At 38.3% G+C, this 19,130-nt stretch overlaps 1 protein-coding gene across 1 annotated transcript in view; it reads left to right on the top strand.

Annotated features, from left to right (window-relative positions):
- Positions 1-17,657, top strand: part of DAP (death associated protein) — a 51,729-nt gene extending 34,072 nt beyond the window's left edge. The window contains exons 3-4 of the mRNA XM_057378580.1: positions 14,032-14,074; positions 16,002-17,657. Coding sequence (XP_057234563.1) covers positions 14,032-14,074; positions 16,002-16,121 — 163 coding nt within the window. The 3' untranslated portion in view covers positions 16,122-17,657. The remainder of the gene's footprint in view (positions 1-14,031; positions 14,075-16,001) is intronic.
- Positions 17,658-19,130: the final 1,473 nt, after the last annotated feature.

Below are 19,130 nucleotides of genomic sequence, written 5' to 3'. Positions count from 1 at the left end.
AATGGTATATGAATGAAAATATCCAGACTTCAGTTTTACAAACTGCATTTCAAACTATTGTATTATGTGCACAATAGCTGAGATACTGAAATTAGATTTTCCAAGGACATAAACACCACCAAATTAYACCTTCCTATTGCTATGTTAATATTTTCATCTGATCTAAAACCTGACCTACTTGAAATAATTACAAGCCTTCCTGAAGTCTAAATATGCATTTCCATTAAAAAACTGCTGCTGAAGTTACACCTGTCAGTCTGGTTTAAGTTTTTAATTAATTTGTTCCTCAAGATTACCATACCTAAAAGGAATGGTAACAGCTGATGAAATTGCTTCATATGTCAAGAGTGACACTGAGATAACATTTGGTGAAATAAAATGAAACTTTTTGAGCATTTGAGCAGTGGATGGTTGATGAGAAAGATATGAGAGTGTGAGACCCAGAGAAAGACAGACAAATTATTTCAGGCTGGACATTCATAATAGCGAATTGGCTTAGCTTGTGTTTTCTGGAGTRTTTCTATTCCATCCATAACACCCTACTGTTACTTGAAGCCCTGCAAAGCAAATGCAGGCTAAACTCAGCATGACTTCTGCCACTTCCAAGGGTGATCATAGCTCTCCCTTTGACACAATGCTAGGTAGATGCTTTGTGTCACACAGCGTGGTTTGTGTCCTGCCAGCACAGACAGATACAGAGAGTGGGCAATTTCCCAYGCATTTTTCTTCTGTGGAGAGGCTTTCTATTTCAGATGCTCATGTCACAACATTCTGTTTCATAAAAGATTGAGGATCTCCAGTGGTCTAAATGGAAACAAGGCTTCAGGAAATAGCAGAAGTACTAAAACTCATCCATAGATGCCTGGTGGTCTTTCAGAAGAATGACAGTGGTCCTTATCTCTCCATAGGCTACAAAACACTTGGATTATTTCCACATGTGACATCAATAACATTGAAGGGGAGGGGGGGTAGGAGTTGTGTACGTGTGGCTGTGTTTAACCCATTCACAGAAAAGGGGGAGAAGAAAGAATATTTGTGCACCAGCGTTGTCTGCCTTTGTATGCTTAACAAGGTCATGACCGAGCCCTTTTGTCTGCACGAGGTGGGAAGCCCGCACCAATGTTACTGAAACCCTGTGGTACCGACATCAAAGCACTTCAATGGCAGATCAGTGGCATCTTTGCATTGTCTTTTTATAGGCTTTCTCTGGTGTTACGATTGTCTACAAAACAAGATAGCTTGTGCTTGACATGGAGCATATCTCTGAGTATCTCCTCTGCCCTGTTATCTGGGCCTGTCATAGTAGCTTACACTTCCACTGTGTTTTAGGAAATTTTTCCTAATGCATATTCAGCAGTGCTGCCAGAGGAGTGGAGGTTCTTTTTCCCTTCCCTTTTTTTCCTTCGCCTCACCCTTTTCCTTTTTTTCCCCTCTCTTTGCAGTTTCCTCTACTACTGTACTTCTGCCCAGCACTCAAAAAAACTGTTGAAACTAGGAAGAATGGACCCTTCTCTTCTTCCACCCGTGGATCAAGTAGCATGATTGTACTGTGTTTTTTTCTGAACTCTGGATTTTGCTATTATCCTCTCCGAGTTGCATCAGGAAGTGTTATTGTTCTCCATAACAGAGCTTCACAACAAAACTTGCTTTTCTCCCTTAAAACTCCTGTATGCTTTACTTTCTACTTCTTTTGATGTGCTGCAGTTATGAATGAGGATTGCTGCTGTAAAATTCATGGAAATTTCTTTATAACTGGAAGTAGCTAGAAGAGATCCCTCTGATAGGCAAAAATGAAATTAAACTGCAGTTTGCAGCTGGCCATTATGTAGCAGCAATAGCATTGCTGTCATCTGGGTGCCTAGGGTATGTCTCTATGGGCTTCTTCTGTATGAAGATTTTAAATAAATATGACAGGAGCCCAATACCCTTCTGTCAATTTTAATGTCATAGCAGCAAGTACTCAGAGCAAGAATACTCAAGAGGTCTTTTTCYTCTCTTGACAGTGCAGGTTAATAATAGGTATGCCACATTGGTTAATACAAAGTTTTTCCATAAATATGGAGGGTGGAAATTAGAAAATTATTTGGCCTTTTGATAAATTAAGGACATTCACTTTACACCTGCTCTTTTTGCTTTTTTGTGGTGATAGAATGAATGGGTAGGCATTTAACATGAACAGAATGTGCAGACTTATTTGTTGGTCAAAAATTTACACATATCAGTTTATAAAATGTGATCTCAGAAAATACTGTGAAAGGAGGATTGTGAGTGAATACAAGTGTAAGTAGTAAGTATCTCAGACATTAATTTGGCTTCATGTGTTCTTATTTTGAGCTTTTTGAGATCACAGCTATCTGGTTGTTACCAAAAACCTGTAGTAATACATGTGTTTTTTCAGCCCTTATCAGAGAGTAGATTTTCATTGAGCCTTTTGTGTCTCAGAGCAGCCTGCCATGTAGTCTGGCCTCWCGACTTTTTGCACCTGCCATGGGTAGGTGCTCTGGGAGTCACCAGGAGTTTGAGAAGTGTCCACAGATAGGCATCCTTTCCCAAAATACATTATTGCTRCTTCTAGATTTGTTGCTTTCCACTGATCTTTGCTATTTTATGTTTTGCAGCTCTCATCTGAATAAAATATTCAAATAATACCTCTAATTTTCAGTTAAATGAAAACTTTCAATTTTTTTTTTGGGCAAGGCCAAATTTTTTTAAGATTATCTATAAGATATCAAACCAGAATGTAGAACCTTAGTGGAATCTGAGACTTTTCTCAGATACATGTATTTCTGTCMGTATGATTTCTACTCTGTCTCTCACACTTATTCATGGTATGTTCTTCTGATGAAAGCAGAATAACCCATCTGAATCCTTTCCTGTGTTCTTTGACTTAGTAATCCCAGGGCAGTGTCTCTTTTATCTTCTCCCCAAGTCTTTGATTAAAAAAAAAGGAAGAACGGTAAGATCCAAATTGGTACTGTTGTTCCTCTAAGACTTCTTTTTGCAAAGGTTTTCAACAGTGTCTAAGATCATGTGAATTCAGAAGAGTTCAGCTGAATCAGGCAGTGCATCATCTTAGACTCCAACCTGCAGCAAAATTTGGTTGCTACAAGTTCTGAATTCTTGATCTATTTACATGTGAAGTGATCATGCTGCAATTTACAGAGAGGTTCTCTCAGAAAAGCATCAACTTTGGAAATACACTATCCAAAGTCATCACATCATAGAAAATAAACAGTTTGGTGATTAACTTGCCACTGTTGCTCAGTTAATGCGTTGCTATTAAAAACAACCAAAAAAACTACTCGTTTGGGATCAAGCCCTTGGGAGCTACAAGACTGTTAGAGAAAGACAGGATCATTACCTCCCCTGTACCCTCTACCAAAAAATACTATTAAAAAAATTCCTTTGGTTCTTGCAGATCTTTAGCTCCCTCTAACCACTTGTTTTTGTAATGAAAACTCAACAGTCATGTGTTTTATACSAAACTGTTAAAATAGTCAGTAATACACTGATGTTTCGCTCTGTGTCCCAGCATATTGAGGAGTCTTAATGGTGAGAAGAGAAATAAGAAAATATAATGGAACCAAGTGGTAAATAATGGAAAATACATTTTTGTAGTGGAAATAGCTCATATTTACAAAATTTTCCCTCCAAGTGTGAAAATTTGAAAAGAACAAGCTGTAAGTCACACCATATTGTGGAAAGTTGTGTTTACGAATTGCACACCTGGTTGTGTTATGAAAGGTGGTGTARTTATTGTGACAATTGCTATTTTCACTTTTTAATAGTTTAAAAATCTGGTTGTGGTGTTGTATGTTTTCATTAATCTTCACACAGATGTATTGGGACTCCGCTGAACTACATGGGAGTAAAAATGATCTGAATTGTGAGAGATCTCTACATTTGCATGTTAATARGCTTCTACAAAGCAAATCCCACTTCATTAGTAAATAAAAAGCCATTAATTAAGATATTTCCATTTCCCAATATACAGAGGATGACAGAAATAGGTTTTGTGAAGCAAACAGAAGAATGGTATTGTTATTTTTGCTAATTCAAGCTAAGGTGATGCTTAAACAGTTACGCTTTTCAAAGGTGAGCAGGGTAATGATTTCTTAAGTCAGCTCCATTTATTAYATTGTCACCTTTTATAATATCCAGACAGTGGCCAGAGGTACTATCATCAGGCAGTTGTTTTGGGAAAAACTGTGTTCTTGCTAAGGACTCTTCACCTACAGCTAGAGACACGTAACTTTAGACCTTTCTCCAGCCAGAACTGTCCCACCTGGTAGTGGATAAARTAAAATAAGTAATTTTTCTTTTTTGTTGTGTTGTGCATGGAAATGACCAGTATGAAATACTGCTCCAAACTCCCAGCATGAAGTRCCACCAGTACTGCTGCTGCTTAATGAATGTAAATTCAGCTGAAATTGTGCATGTATTATGTTTTATTTTCATTCCTCAGAGAGGCTAATGTATTTGTCTTATAGATGCAAAGGGAAGAAGCAAAGCTACTTGTCCATCACATGTAATCAAACCCTGCTCTGTATGGTAGAAGGTAATGCTGCCAGGTGGTCAGCTGCCATCCTGCAGGTGCTGTGGTACTTCTTTAAAGAARTGAACTGCTTTTGCTGTTATTAAAGCAATTAAAAGCCGTTCAAACAAATGGAGCACCAGSAAGTGGCAGATCTAAGAGATTTAACTAGGAAAGTAGCAGTCATTCTTGTTTGATTAACAGAAAAATCAGTAGTGATATTGACATTCAGGAGTTTGTAGTTGCCTTAAGATTTCTACATCCCATTGAAATGAATGGGTACTACTTTAGAACTATATCCAGATTTAACAGCACATTGATCTGTTATCCATTTGAATTGTCATGGCTTGTATTATCACTTTACAAAGCTAGACATTTATTTYCACTCTGAGTGAAAGCTTATTGTCTAAGAACTCCTCTTGACATCCTTCAGATTGCAGTGCTTTGAATCCCATTGCTATTGATTTCTTCAAGGTCATTTCCTGTGTATTTTCGTGGCACCAAGTCCCAGTCCCATTGACAGTGGAAGTTTTGCAGATGATTRTAGTAATATCTGGTATTGACCTTCTAGATTAAACCCTTAAGATTAATATGGAAGGAAGAAACAGCCTGTTCTGATTATGTTCTGGTGACTGGATGTTTCTAGATGGAAAATGATGATGCCTTTCTGACCGCAACCGCTCAGCATAGGCGTAGTGATGGCCGTAGAGGAATCAAGTGTTTGCTTCCTCTCAGGTCAATGGAGGTCAGCTTTGTGTGGAAAAATTACACTTCGCCACATTCATTTAAACAAAGATGCACCCATGTCTGAAACCCTTTGAGAGAACTTTGTTCCTTGTCCTTTGTCACAGTAAAAACCTAGCTGGKCTAAGTGTATTAGGGACTAGGGGGTTTCTTGCTATTAAAAGTAAGCTGTTMAGTTAAAAACATTGCTTAATTCTGTCTTCTGTTGCTCCTTGTGAGCTCTGAATATAAAATTGCATACTTAAAGAATATTTTCTGTGTCTGGATGACATCATTTATGCCTCCACTTGCTGCTAGAGAATAGGGAGAATTGTGTCGATAATGTTGGCAAGATTTAAACTAAAGCCCATCCTTGGCCAAGAACAGTCTGCTTACACAATTTTCAGCTGGATCTGATACTACCAGAGTATCTTCRTAACCTTTCACAACATCCTTTATTGTGTTCAGAGCTTCCCCAGGAGTGGCCTATTGAAATGGTCAAGAACATCCTCATGGTCTCGTGTGCTGTGAGCMGAGACTTAGCTTTGGAGAGCTTCACATAACAGTAGGGTGCAACCATGGAGTGGAAACCATTCAGAATGTGTGTGTGAAATTGGGTTGAGAAGGCTCCTCACAACAGTTGTGTGGCTGTGGAAGGTAGTGTACTATTTATGCATGCACAGACACCTGCGTATTTGACATCTTGTCTGCAGTGGTTTTTGGGATAATAACAAACTGTACTGCCATCGCTCAAAGCAGTGGGATAGTGAAAGGTGCACATCTACTGAAAGATTAATWTTGTGAAACACTGGAAAGCAAGATTCAGGTTATGAACTCCTAACAGGAAAGGTTGGGACATTCTGGGCCACTGCTGTGTGTCTCTGAGACAAACACWGATTCACCTGGGCAGGAGTGATAAGATTTTCACCTTGTCAGCTTCTACCTTCTTGKGTCTTTCTCACTGCACTGACACCCTGTATTCCTCGTACAGCGTCATGCTGTTTTTCCTGTTGCACTCCATCTTTTTCATCTGCTGAGAGATGGAGGAGTACAACARTGCCACAACTGGCTCCTGTGTCTCYGTAGCTAAGACACTGCAGTGCAGGCCCATGGTCCTGATATTCTCAGCACATGGAAGTCATAGAAACGTGCACAGGGATGCACTTTGGCACTTGAGAAACACATGGAAGACTTGGTCCTCTCTCCCTTATAAATCACAGTCTTTGGTCATTTTCCAGATGTTTAAAGTCTGCCCTATTTCATTCCTTATTTTTTAATTTCCTTTGAGTTGTGTCACCATTTAAGCACTACCTGCTTTATGTAAGTTTTCATACCTCTCTTTTTTCCACAKTTAAGTAGTTACAGATTATTAAGTGGGCTAATGCTTCAGTTACTGTATGTGAGACGTTGGTCCTGGGTGTTCACTAGGAGCTAATGGAGATACTGCAATAACAGGGTTGAACCTTTATAAATCAACCAGCAGTTGGAGAATTGCAGACKATTTCTATATCTTCTGAGTCTATAGAAAAGGTGAAATACTTAAATCTTCATTTTGTGATCAGAAGGTGTCATGAAAGAGAAATTTATTCTCTGATAGCAGTATCATGTGCAACAATATAGATAAGAGATGGTGGATATCTTTCTTAAATAATTTCCTTTTATGGCTACTACATGCACTAAAACCAAAGATGAATGAGAGGCTGGTGAGATTAATCAAGCCATATGCTGCAATGCATTGATAGTGAGTGAAAGAATAATGAATGTCAATCAGTTGCTATTAAATATAATGGCCAGCCCTTTACCACCTCATTTAAAGATCAGGACACCCAATTTGCCTGTATGTGAATAGCAAAACAAATAATAATTAAAATTTTCTGATAGGGCATTGCATTCTCTTGGGATGTATCAGGGCACAGCCTAATACACGCGGACAAGAAAATTATATCCCAAATGTAGCATCTGGCAGTATGTGTATGAATTTTGTGTGTGTGTGTGTGTGTGTGTACATCCTGCATTTAGTCAAGATTTGTCATGCATGCAAGGGAAGTAGTGGTTTTTGCTTGTTTTAGTATTTGCTGCAGCACCTGGGTGTTTTTGAAGTTGTTCCCTACTTCATGTATGAGAGGCTCTGAGGTTCAACAGTGCCATCCTGTGGATGATCTTAAAGATCTGAAAGTTCTGGCAGATAAATAAATTACCTCAACAGGATAAATTATCATAGAATATCAGATACTGTATGTCCCTATGCAATCAGCTAAACATTTCCCTCTGGTAGTCAGTCAGGCTAATTATTACTTTTCTGTCCAGAAAATTAATAACCTAAAGGTATTATAGCCAGCGGGAAATTATTTCAAGCAAGCTGATGAGCAGGATGCTTGTTAGTTTTATTCTGTTGCTGAGAAGTGTGTTTTTAATCATCTCGGTGTGGTTTTAATCATCTTGGAATTTATTTTTGCAGACAATGCCAAAATCAAAGGCAACTATGTAAATTCAAATAAGCACCCCTATAAAGACATATCTGGACATATCTGGACATCTTTAGAGAAGCATTAGATGGAAACTAAGACTAGTTAACTTTAATGTTTCATAACTAGAAAATAGGAATTCCCAAACAGCCTTGAAGATTAAGCAGGATGGTTTGARCAACTGGGCACAATTCTCTTAATTGCAGAAGAGCAGGATTAAAGTATGAAGTTTTGTTGACTGAAAATGAAATTTTGCTCAGAATTCTTCGGGAACTTTCTGTCAGTGGAGTGCATGTCAAGTTGGGGGATCAGTGAGTAACTGCAGATCATGCTGTTTCATATATAGTTTTCATTTTGCTTGTCTAAGCAAATTATAAGGAAAGTGAATGGTGTTTATTTGGAAATGAGCAGGGTAATAAGGGGCAAGCTGATCAGTGGAAGGTTGTGCTCACTTTTCAAGTCCCTGCTGTTTTGGGGTGCTGGAGAGGTAAGGAGTGTGCTGTCTGTGTGCTGCCTTTGCCTGAAGGGTTAGGGAGCTGGGTGTAACTCCAGGTTCTSTGCTGTAATCTCTTCAGTTTGCAGAAACTTCTCCTTTGCTTTCTCCAAGTCCATCACAGAAATTTCTCCTCCGCTTTCCACAGCTAAAGGCCAACTGTGAGTTGCAKTATGTGCCACTGGATGATTTGATTAAAACAATGGAAACACCAAGTAACAAAGTCCAGTGTTATTCTTGGATAGTTAAAAATTATGACATAATCTGTAGTTCCAAAATGTTTGAAWAACACATATTTCTAGATTCCACATGTCTGTTTGCCAGGTTCATTCAAAAGAGCAAAAGGTGATCACAGTAATAAGACATATCATTAATTCCCACTAGTATGAAAATATAAATATGAATAATTCCCTTTTTTTAATCATAAATATGAATCATTCCAACAAGAAGATTAGTTTAACACAGTTTTAGTAATTTGACTTTCGTCTAACATATTTTGACAAATCATCTAGTCTGACAAAAGCCTTGCTTCTATGTAGTTTTGTCCTTTTTATAGTAGGCTAACCTGTTTTGAATGTTGGCATAGTGGAAATTTTGAGACTGATGCTTTATTTTCAGGAGGTTCTATATTTAATTCTATGGAATTTTAAAGATATCTGCTATTACTAATTTTAAATGTAGTCTTCTGCAAGTGTCACTTTCTACTTACACTGTAAAGAAAGTAACTGAGAACAACATTACCTATTTCTTTGTATACTGTCTGCTAGTAGTTCTTCACTCTCTCCTTATGTAGGKTCTCTCAGCTCTTTTTCCATCTCTGTTTTTCCTTTAGTTCTTCACTTACGGTGTTCCTGGCCTGAATACCATATTTTAATTGAGATATACTGTGAGGTACTATTTTTACTATTGTTTTTTTCTCGTTCTGTCTTTGTCTTGGCATGCTATTTTGATTTTTCTGATCACCAGTGTACATGGAGCACTCGCCTTCTGCACTGTCTGGCTGCAGCGAGACGTATTTTCCCTTTTAGGAGCATTTATGTTCGTGTGAGCAGGAACAATGCTTCTGTGTGGGTGTGTTTCTTGGTTTGTCAACTCTGCCTTTTGGTTTGGTCTGCACTGTGAAGCAGTGCTCACAGTCCTTCCCCCAGAGTGGATCTGCTGTTCAAACTGCTGCTGGAAGGCAGCATTAGATCCAATCCGTGCCATCAGGTAAAGGATGCAGTAGGAAATTTGGCTGCTGCAGACAGCAGAGTGGCTGCAGGTGTTCATCCCCACACAGCAGTGGGAATGTGCTCTGCTTTGTTCTGCATTTGGGACCACCCTGGAACAGCTGTGAATTTGTGTAATCTCACTGTGTATACACGTCTGTGCACACATTCACTGCATTTATAGAGAGAGGTAGAGCTGACTATAAATATCCCTGTTAAATTAGAAAACTGATTRATTCAGTTTCTCTATTTTAATGGAGTTGGATAAAGACTCATCTGCCCTGTGTCTGCCCTGTGGCCTCTAGGAGATTTCACAGTAACTCCTGTGTCACTGTGTTTGTCTTTGCAGTATGTGTGTCATACTTCAGTTCAACCAATCCCTCTAAGGTGAAGGCATAAGGTTTTAGTATTATTAATGCCTCATTTCATCTAGTTAATGATCTTTTTAAGTATTTCATCTTCTTTGTGATTTACCTTCCRTGTCAGATAAAGATCTTATTTAAGCTAAGTATTATGAAATAATAGAAATCTTTATTCTATTTGAATGCAGTCAGGATAAATGAACCAGTAGAGAATCTGATGTTAAACAGGTGCAGCATCGCACATGTAAGATCAGGGTAAGTTCTCTGAATGCTTAGATCTTAACAGATGTGTTCTTTTTCTCCATATGTTATAACAAAATAAGGATTTGCTCTGGAAGTATTGACACAAACACTAACCAGTCTTGGCAAACACAAAACTGTATTCCTTTCACAGTATCAGCTGTGGATATTAATTAACTTTAAATAAACATGTGCATTAAATAGCTGTAAAGCACATATATGTATAAACAAAATCAGTTTTTGTCAGAAAATAATWTTTTTTTTGCTTTTTTGTTTACTGATGCCTAGACAAAGGAATGCTGCATCTTCAAAACAACATCTGTCAAACCGATTTTCATCAGATTAAGTATATCCTCAGAGCAACCATCACAGCTTACAAAATACTGAAAATGTAGGTTGTGCTTTGCATAAAACACCAATAGAATTTAAAGCACTTGAAAGTRTTTTACAAATGTAGTAATGATAGCCTGTGCCTGTTCTCCATTTTTGTTTCTCTTTTCAGGAGGTTCTTGGAAAGCATAGTGATGTTGCAACACTGCAATCCCAGTAGATATCTCAGARTGCAATTATGGAGTTATGGTCCTGGCAGCTAATCTGGGTCCACAAAAACCAATGGTTTGGAGTCTGGCAGTAGAGATTGAATTTATCATSACAAAATTCATCTGTGGAAAGATTTCTCTCATTAGGAATGAAATTAAAGTCTGAATCAGTGACTGATTATCCAGGTCTTTCTCTGATCTGTTGAATATCTTCATTAGTATAGATGTGTGATTACATATGCTCTGGCCTGATTCTGGTTCTATAGATCATCAAAGATAATGAATAATATTAAATATTAATTATTTTTTTTTTTCTGAAACAATGTAATCTGCTAAAAATGTGAGGATAACCATTAGCTTTGACATAGAACATAAATACCAACACACTCAATCATTGSCATTTCTGGCCAGCTTTCTGTCTTTTTCCCTGCTGCAGGATAATTAATGCATGGAAATGAGCTTCCTATTAGGCTGGTGYTTCTTCCACAGGAGTGAAGTATTTTGCCTGTGTAATGAGTTAGGCAGAGAGGTGAAGCCTCATTACAGTGCACACCCACAGCCGATCATGGAAACTCGGGGCAACCAGAAACAGATGCCGGGATTTCTGTAAGATCTTTATGGATGGAAGGTAGAGCCACTTGAGCTGGAAGCCAGGGCAGCATTCCCATTAGTTCTTCCRTTTAAAAGCTGGAAATCTAGCATAAAGGAGAAACTGTCCAGTGAAAAATCCATGGAGAGAACAAACAAGGGGAAAAGTGRAGGAGAAAATTGTTCCAGCTGCGTCTGGGAGTGGATACATTTTTGCAGCTCTGATTTCCTGTTAGGTTGTTCCCTGTGTGCCAGCACTGTCCACATGAATGTGCCACATGTGCCACATGAACCCCAGGTGAGGTGTTTTGGTACCTACCCCACACATATGGGAGAGCCCTGAGCAGTGCCCTGTTTCCAAGGCAGTGCCGCTGCAGGCGGTCACACAGCCGATTGCACACAAACAAGGCTGAATATGTTGTGTCGTGATAGAGTTCATGATAAATGCTTTGTGTAGTTTATATAAAAGAATATAGTTTTTACCAGGGAAATGATGTTGCTGATATTTGTCTTCTTTTTTTTTTTAAAGATGTGCTAGCTGCTTCTGCGGTACTACCTGAAACATAAACCTCTGAGTGGATTTTAGCTTAACTGAAACAGGCAATGATCTTTGCAGGATCTTCAGCCTAGTTCCTGAGATATCAGAATATGCAACTAAGATAAAACAAGTTCATAAATCTGCCAAAAAATTTAACTCTATCCAGCTCTACCATGTATTTGGGCAACATAACACTTGCAAGTTTGGGTCCTTTGAATTTTAATAGTATGAYATTGCAACAGGAGACTGAGGTTGCTGTGAAGATTTTTGTAATCTGCAGTAGTAAAAATGGTGTTTGAAATGACCATTATGCCAAAGATGCCTTCTGGTTGTCATTTTTGGCCAAAGCCRTGGAACATTGCCCTTGTTTTTAAAMAAGTAAAGTATGAACCACAAGCAGGTAATACAGTGTGGTAGTCAGTGAACAAGTCGTGGCACATTCAGCAAATGCAGGCTCTGTTGGGRAAATGTTGATTTGAATTTCATGCATCATCCAAGCATAATGAACATTGAAAGGTCATGTTAAGAATATTTTAAAAAATCCATCTGTTTTGACTTTTTCACTATCCAATATTGTTAATAACACAGTCAAGAAAAAAACAGGTTCTCTGAGTATGACTAAAGCCATATTCCATGTATAGTTGAAGAATAACTTGCCACACTTTTTTTTTCCATTTACTGTTCATTTCCTTTATAATGTCATTGTGTTAGTTTGTGAATTGTACCTTGAGCCATTGCAGTACTTTTTTTTCTCAATCAGAGTTATTTCTGAGTTTGTTACTCAGCATCCAGTAAGTCTCATGCAGACTGTAACATACTTATTGGCTCAGAATAATTAGGAYTAAATGAAAGTGTTTTGCTGTTGATCTTTGCTTGTTATTAGTTTGTACTGAGAGAACATTTGTTTGGAAAGGTCTAATACCATTATCAAAATATTATTTCTCATTGCAGGAAATATCATGGTTACTCTTTAATCTTTTATTCTAGAGCAGAACTCCTTTCCCTTCTCCATTTTTCTAATCTCATCTTTCTGACTTTTAAAAAATTTCTAGGAGGGATTCTGAGCCTTGTCAAATAACCAGGCTGTTCAGAGACTGAGTACCAATCCCATGACTTAAACAGGGCTCAGGCAATATTTATGAGTTCATGATATCAAGTCTAATACTGTGCTGCTTGTTATCTTAACTTCACACAACGTCATGTTAATAAATTTTTACGAGCTATGTAGTTGTAAAGTGCATCATAGTAATCACTATCATTCCTCTAATAAGTAATTTGATTTGTGTTGTTCCAACCTCGTGAGCTGTAACATCACAGGGTAGAGCCCTTCTCATAGTCCAGATTAATGAACCGCCTGCTCAGAGTCCCCACTTACAGATGTTCTCAGAGGGAGGGATGCTCTCACCTCCCCTCTCTGCTTCCCTTTGCAGTGCCTCAGGTTACATCATTTTCTTACAGGAGAATTACCTCTGTTGTGGAGATTTTCTGGAGCTTCTTCAGACTCCATGCAGATGTATGATTTTACTCGCCATGGAGGCCACTGAGGTTGCTGAGTGTCTGTAATTCAGACACGGCAATGCCAGCAGGGCAAGCAGTTGGATGTGACTGCACTGTGGCCTCCAGGTGGAATTGGTCAGTTCAGGAGATCAGTGGCTCAGGGAAACCATGGCTCGTGCTGACCAAACTTCAGAGACCTCTGGCTGTGGAGAGTCTCTTCCTATTGGTGKGGGTGGAGGGTCTGCAAATGAAAAACTAGGACACGCTGTGCTTTATGTTTTTTAATACTTCTTTTATTACAGACATGATTCTTTTTCTTGTAACAGAATAGGTAACTATCTGCTTGAAAATCTGTGATTTAAACTACTGAGTGTTGCTCTTTCTGAGACTCAAAATCCTAATTCATTTGATTGACAGATGTAAACTTGAAATTTGTGTTATTYTCTAACACGGCAGTGACTTTAGTCCAGCTACAGTTTTCATTGTGCAATACAAATACACTAAGCCTAAAGTACTACTGGCAGCTTATGTATAAAATGTGAGGATTAAGAAACCAATGCAAACAAAGACTCAGCTTTAAGAAGARGCAGTATTGTTGGACTAGCCTCTTACTGCTGTCACAATCAATGTGAAGTAATAGCAGCCAAAACCTGTAGTTCTGGTTTTGGCTGCAGTAAGTACTACTAAGGCAATAGTCAATTGAAGAGAAATTTTGTCTTGTCTATTTGAAACATTATTCACTTGCCAAAAATGCCACCTTTTTTTTTTTTCTATTGTGTGTGATGTCCTTTTCATTTTTACCYTCTAAATAACTGGTACAAATAATCCCTCTTATTTTTTTCAGCCCACCTAAACCAGCGGTGTTCATCTCCGGTGTCATTGCTAGGGTAAGATTATCAGTAAATTTTTCTCATTCATAACAAAATTACTGAAGTCTTTTCAGAATTATCGTCAATCAGAGCAAAATTAATCTTTTTCATACCCCTTTCTCTTTTATGAGAAGAGGCTTTATGTTTTCTATATTCGTGTAAGGCCCTTTGAGCATTCTTTCTGGGTTTGTGTGAAATTGAAATTATTCATTGAAATTATTTCCACCGTTTTTCTTTGAATTTTAGCACTTTAAGTTTATTGGATCATCTTTTTATATCTAAGCTAGATATTACTGCATTCATTTCCTTTGGAAGCAGCTGCATATTAAAGCGCTGCTAGAGCTTGATCAGTAATGAGGAGCAACACCCCTGTAAGGTTACATGCTTGAAGATAGTGTTTCAGCTGCCATAAGTGCCTTAATGTACTTAGGATTCAAGGTGGTTTTCCCTGGATTTTAAGAGCAGGCAGGACCTGTAAATCCGTAAGCGGAATCCTTAGTATTAACCAGCCATTAATCACATGATGAGAAATTTGTGCCTTGTTTGTTGTGACAGGGGTTTTATGATGGCTTTATGTGAAGGTAACCTTACATCACTGGGATTTGTGATGTGGTTTACTCTAAGATGCTGTGGTTGTGTCAGATCCCATAGATGGAAAATGTGAGCTGATGCCATTCAACCTACCCTGTAAAGAATTGGCAACTGGCAGCATCAGGGGACAGAAGGTAGAAAATGTCAGGTCTGAGKTGGGGAGATCTTTGAAAATTGGARGCAACTTGKAGTAGGGCAARAAATGTGAAATCTAACAAGTTRACATAGTGATTTWWAAAAAAAAAAMCAAGACAAAATTGTGTAAGATTGTTTCCCTGTGAGCCAATAGAATGCTGGAGTTTCTGGTTTATGATACATTTGTCCAATTTTCTGAAGGGGGAAGTTGTGCTGCTATTGTCACTGAGCACTGATAGTATTTGTTTCCTGTTGCTTTTTGAAAGCTTCATGGGACCAAGCCTAGAAATGTCAGTGGTAAATAGGTGACATGAGGGTTACACCTGAACTGAGACTGCCCAACAGCAGCACCTGAATGCCAACACTAGCAGAGCTGCTTAAAACCGCGTGATAAACTTAAAAGCCAGCCACCCCTACGATGTGAGTCATCAGTACTTTTAGATCCCACTTTCTTCCTAAGGAACTGGCATTGTTCCTAAAGAACTGGARAAGAGAAGGCTTTGGGGTGACCTGACTKCAGCCCTGCAGTGCCTGAAGGGAGCCTACAAGAAAGATGGAGTGTCTAATTGCACAAACATGTAATGACRGGACAAGGGGGAGTGGATTCAAACTGAAAGACAGCAAGTTTAGATTAGATGTTAAGAAGATATTTACTGTGGGGGTGGTGAGGCACTAGAACASGTTGCCCAAAGAARTTGTGGATGYCCCATCCCTGCAATTGTTCACAGCCARTTTGGATGGGGTCCTGAGCAGCATGGTCCAGTGGAAGACATCCCTTCCCATGGCACTGCAGTTGGAAYTGAATAATCTCAAAGGTCCCTTCCAACMCAGGCCATTCTGTGATTCTGATTCCTACAGCTGGCTTTTTGTGCAGGAAGTTTTTCATGCTGCCTTATTTTTAAAATAGTCTCTTCTTTCTAGTGGCTTTTTRAAAATCAAACACATCTGAAGATAGCAATATTTGGGGTTCTTTCTCTAGGGTGTCATTAAGTTACTATATTATTGGATAGTGTGTTTAACTGGAACTGAAGCTCATSTAAGAAAAGTTTAGAAGTTGGCTAAAAGAATAGAAAGATAGAATGTGTACAGGGAGACTCCAAAGTAACATGCAACACTGTTTTCCATCTGATTTTAACATGTTTTAGAACTTGGATCAATTTGAAGTGGAAAGTGCATTTTTAAGATTCCTTAAACATTTCCTGCTGTATTCTTCCAACAGGGTGATAAGGACTTCCCTCCAGCTGCRGCTCAGGTGGCTCACCAGAAACCACATCCTTCTGTGGAGAAGCTTCCTCACCCTCCACACGTCAAACAGCAGATCCACCAGCCTCGCAAATGAGCTCCTATCAGGATCTCTGCTGAACTGCTGTCAGTGAATGAGTTGCCAAGAGAAGACAAAAACCCTTTGGGATTCATGCTGTCAAATCAGTAAAATTGACCTCTAAAATAATATGCTGTTTCTTTTACTTTAATTCTTAAGGGTTAATAAGATTGAAGACATTGTTCAGTTGATATCCTGGATGGAAAATTCCGTATTAAGTATTTGCTGATCAGGGGTGCTTTTTTATGAGATTTTCTTATTGCCAAGATAAAAACTTGAATATTAATAATATGATTAAAGAGGTTAMAATTTGTACTTTTACTTGTGGGCTCACAATAGCAGATAGTTAATGTAGATTTTGTGCTAAGCCAGTAAGGAAGAACAGCCCTTTTGTAGTGGTACTTTTACTGTCTGGAGGGAGTTTGTTGTGTGTATCGAGACAGAAATCAGCGCTTGTCTTGATTACATAGAACCCTTGCAGCCTTCAGTACCCTACGGTGTTACACCCCAGTGCCCTCTGGGTTCAACCAGGGAGATGATAAAAGGGCCCTCATACATTCTCCAGTGGGCAGAGATCCAGCTGAATCTTCTTTACACTCTTTTGCACTCACAGTCTTGCTGAGATTTTTCTCTCTGGCGGTCTGTGAGTATGAAGAGCAGAGAGAGAAATCAGAATTACGAGAGCACTGCTGCTGTAGACAGCTCATTTGTGATCTCATGGGTCTCACTGGGGGCTGTATTTTTGAGRTGATGGTTTCCAATTCCAGTAACAAGCTGAAGGAGTTCATGACCCTCCATCCTGAACTTAAAATAGGTTGGTGAAAAATCTGTTTACTTTTTTTAATTTAGAATTTGAGATCACTATTTGAAATTAAGAGATACCATGGATAAATACATTTAGGATCCAACCTCTGTTGCTCATCATATTTTTTCCTAGTCTTCTTATTTTGAAGAACAGTAGTGATATGAGGGAGTAAAAAGAAACTTATTTTTCAAATAGAGCAATTGTTTTTAGTTTTAACCACATAATTAAATTGTTTGRTTGCTCAGTTCAGTATCACTTAGCTCTATTATTTTCCTTCTGTAACTCATCTTTGTAAAAACCAGGAGAAAAGTTTTATACATTCTACCTACCTTTTTAAAGTGTCTTTCTGTTTTTAACTGACTACAAATACAATACAGCCTTTAGTACCCTCTAGGTTTATGAAGTTTCTAATGATTTCAAAGAGTTARTGCTACAACCATTCATCTGGCAAATCAGTAAAATTTTAGGGTTACTCGGGTCTTTACCAGTTTGTTTATGTTTTAAAAAAATAGTGAGGRAAGTTTAAAAACTATTATTTTAAAGAAATTCTGCAGATTAAATAATTATTTCCTGAGTAGCTGATTTAAAACAACAGCAACAAAATAATGAGAAGTATGGTCCATTTCACARATGGAATAACTCACTTCATATGGTGTGAGGGACCTGACATTTCCATCTCTTTATAGGCTTGAAATGGAAATGATGTTTTGCAAATTATATGCATGGATATATTTATTCTAAACCCAAGGAAGGAGCAGATCATCGCAGTCAGTTCTGGTACTGAGGGGGAGCTGGGTGGGATTCAGCTCTGCCTTTTGCTGTGCCTACCTCTGGAGCAGTGTCTAGACCCCGGTGTAGTCAGTGGTGGTGCAGTCAGGACAGTCAGTAGAGTTTAGGTATGGCATTGTTGACCCAAGGGAAATGTCTCTCAGGAGGAGCTGAATCAYTCTTGGCTGCCTTGACTGCAGTGAAAAACTAAACCTCAGTGTGGAGGCACACGGTTAGGTGGGGCTGGGTACCTCTGCTCCATGTCTTGGAATAACTGATAGAAATGCTTTTGAAAGCCACACTACATGTCCATTCCGACAGTAAAAGTTTGGAGCATGGATGCTTTCGAATTACAAATTACTCCTCCTGGTTGTTAATGCAATATATACAGCATATACAGACAATACCTGATTTTTGGTTTTGATTATTTAGATAGATATGGTACGTTTGTACAATGGAATATGACTCCTAAGATAGCTTTAGTGGCTTTTAGAGTGCAGAAATTCATATATGATTAGAAAATGTCTCTGTATGAAAGCATATTATATGTTGTTGGGAGGTATCCATGTTTATTCATAGGTATCCTTACCAAAGCATTACCTTATCCAAAAGAATCATAACTGGTGAACTGGATTTCTAACTGATGGTTATTGATACTTCTAAAATATGTTAAATAACATATAAGCACAGGAGATGTTCAGATGTTACCTTGAAATGAGTGCAAAAGAAATTTTCTGTAATTGGCAATGTGGTAATAATGCAACAATAAAGCATGAAGTTGTATATTGGACTCKTTTTTTCTGTAAGTGCAATGTAAATCTGCAGGGTGCAGCTTTGTGGGATTTATGGGATTTTATTACAGACTGCTGCATGACTAATCAAAATTTTATAGATAGTGAAATTTATTATGAAGTTTTATGACACAGYGGATGAGCTATTTTGAATAGTCTAGTCTCATGTAACGTAAAAAGTGGATGCTACCAGCTAGAATGGGAGTTGCTSTTTTCCATTATGAAATTGGAAATGCTCACTCAGCCCCTGCGCAGCTATAGAATCTAACCCTGGTAATAAACCAGGATGGTAAAGGAAATTAAATGTAACATTCTCCATTGCTTTTCAAGTTCTWGGCTTTCAGAAAAAGCAAGTGTTGTAATCAGAAGAGGTGTCATGCTTTTCATAAAGCTGCAGTTAATATTACACAATGCATGCCTTAATGTAAGTGAATTGCTGAAGAATATGGAGAAACTGCCACAGTATTTCTGGGAGGTTTCTGATATTTTGGGCATCCTGTGTGTAGCGTATGTGTAGTGTGTATATAATACAGTATATATTGTATTATATAATACAATACAGTGCAGAGATSAGAGTTACTGCCCTGGGACATTTGCAACATTACATCCTTAGACTCTGTGCTCACGTATTCGTAGAATTGTTAAGATTGCGAAAGACCCTTA

The sequence above is a fragment of the Malurus melanocephalus genome, unplaced genomic scaffold (assembly GCF_030028575.1).
Source record: "Malurus melanocephalus ecotype Western Australia unplaced genomic scaffold, MMel_1.1 scaffold_365, whole genome shotgun sequence".
NCBI classification, from domain to species: domain Eukaryota; kingdom Metazoa; phylum Chordata; class Aves; order Passeriformes; family Maluridae; genus Malurus; species Malurus melanocephalus.
Note: the sequence above shows the minus strand (reverse complement) of the source record. Positions and strands in the feature narration are given on the sequence as shown.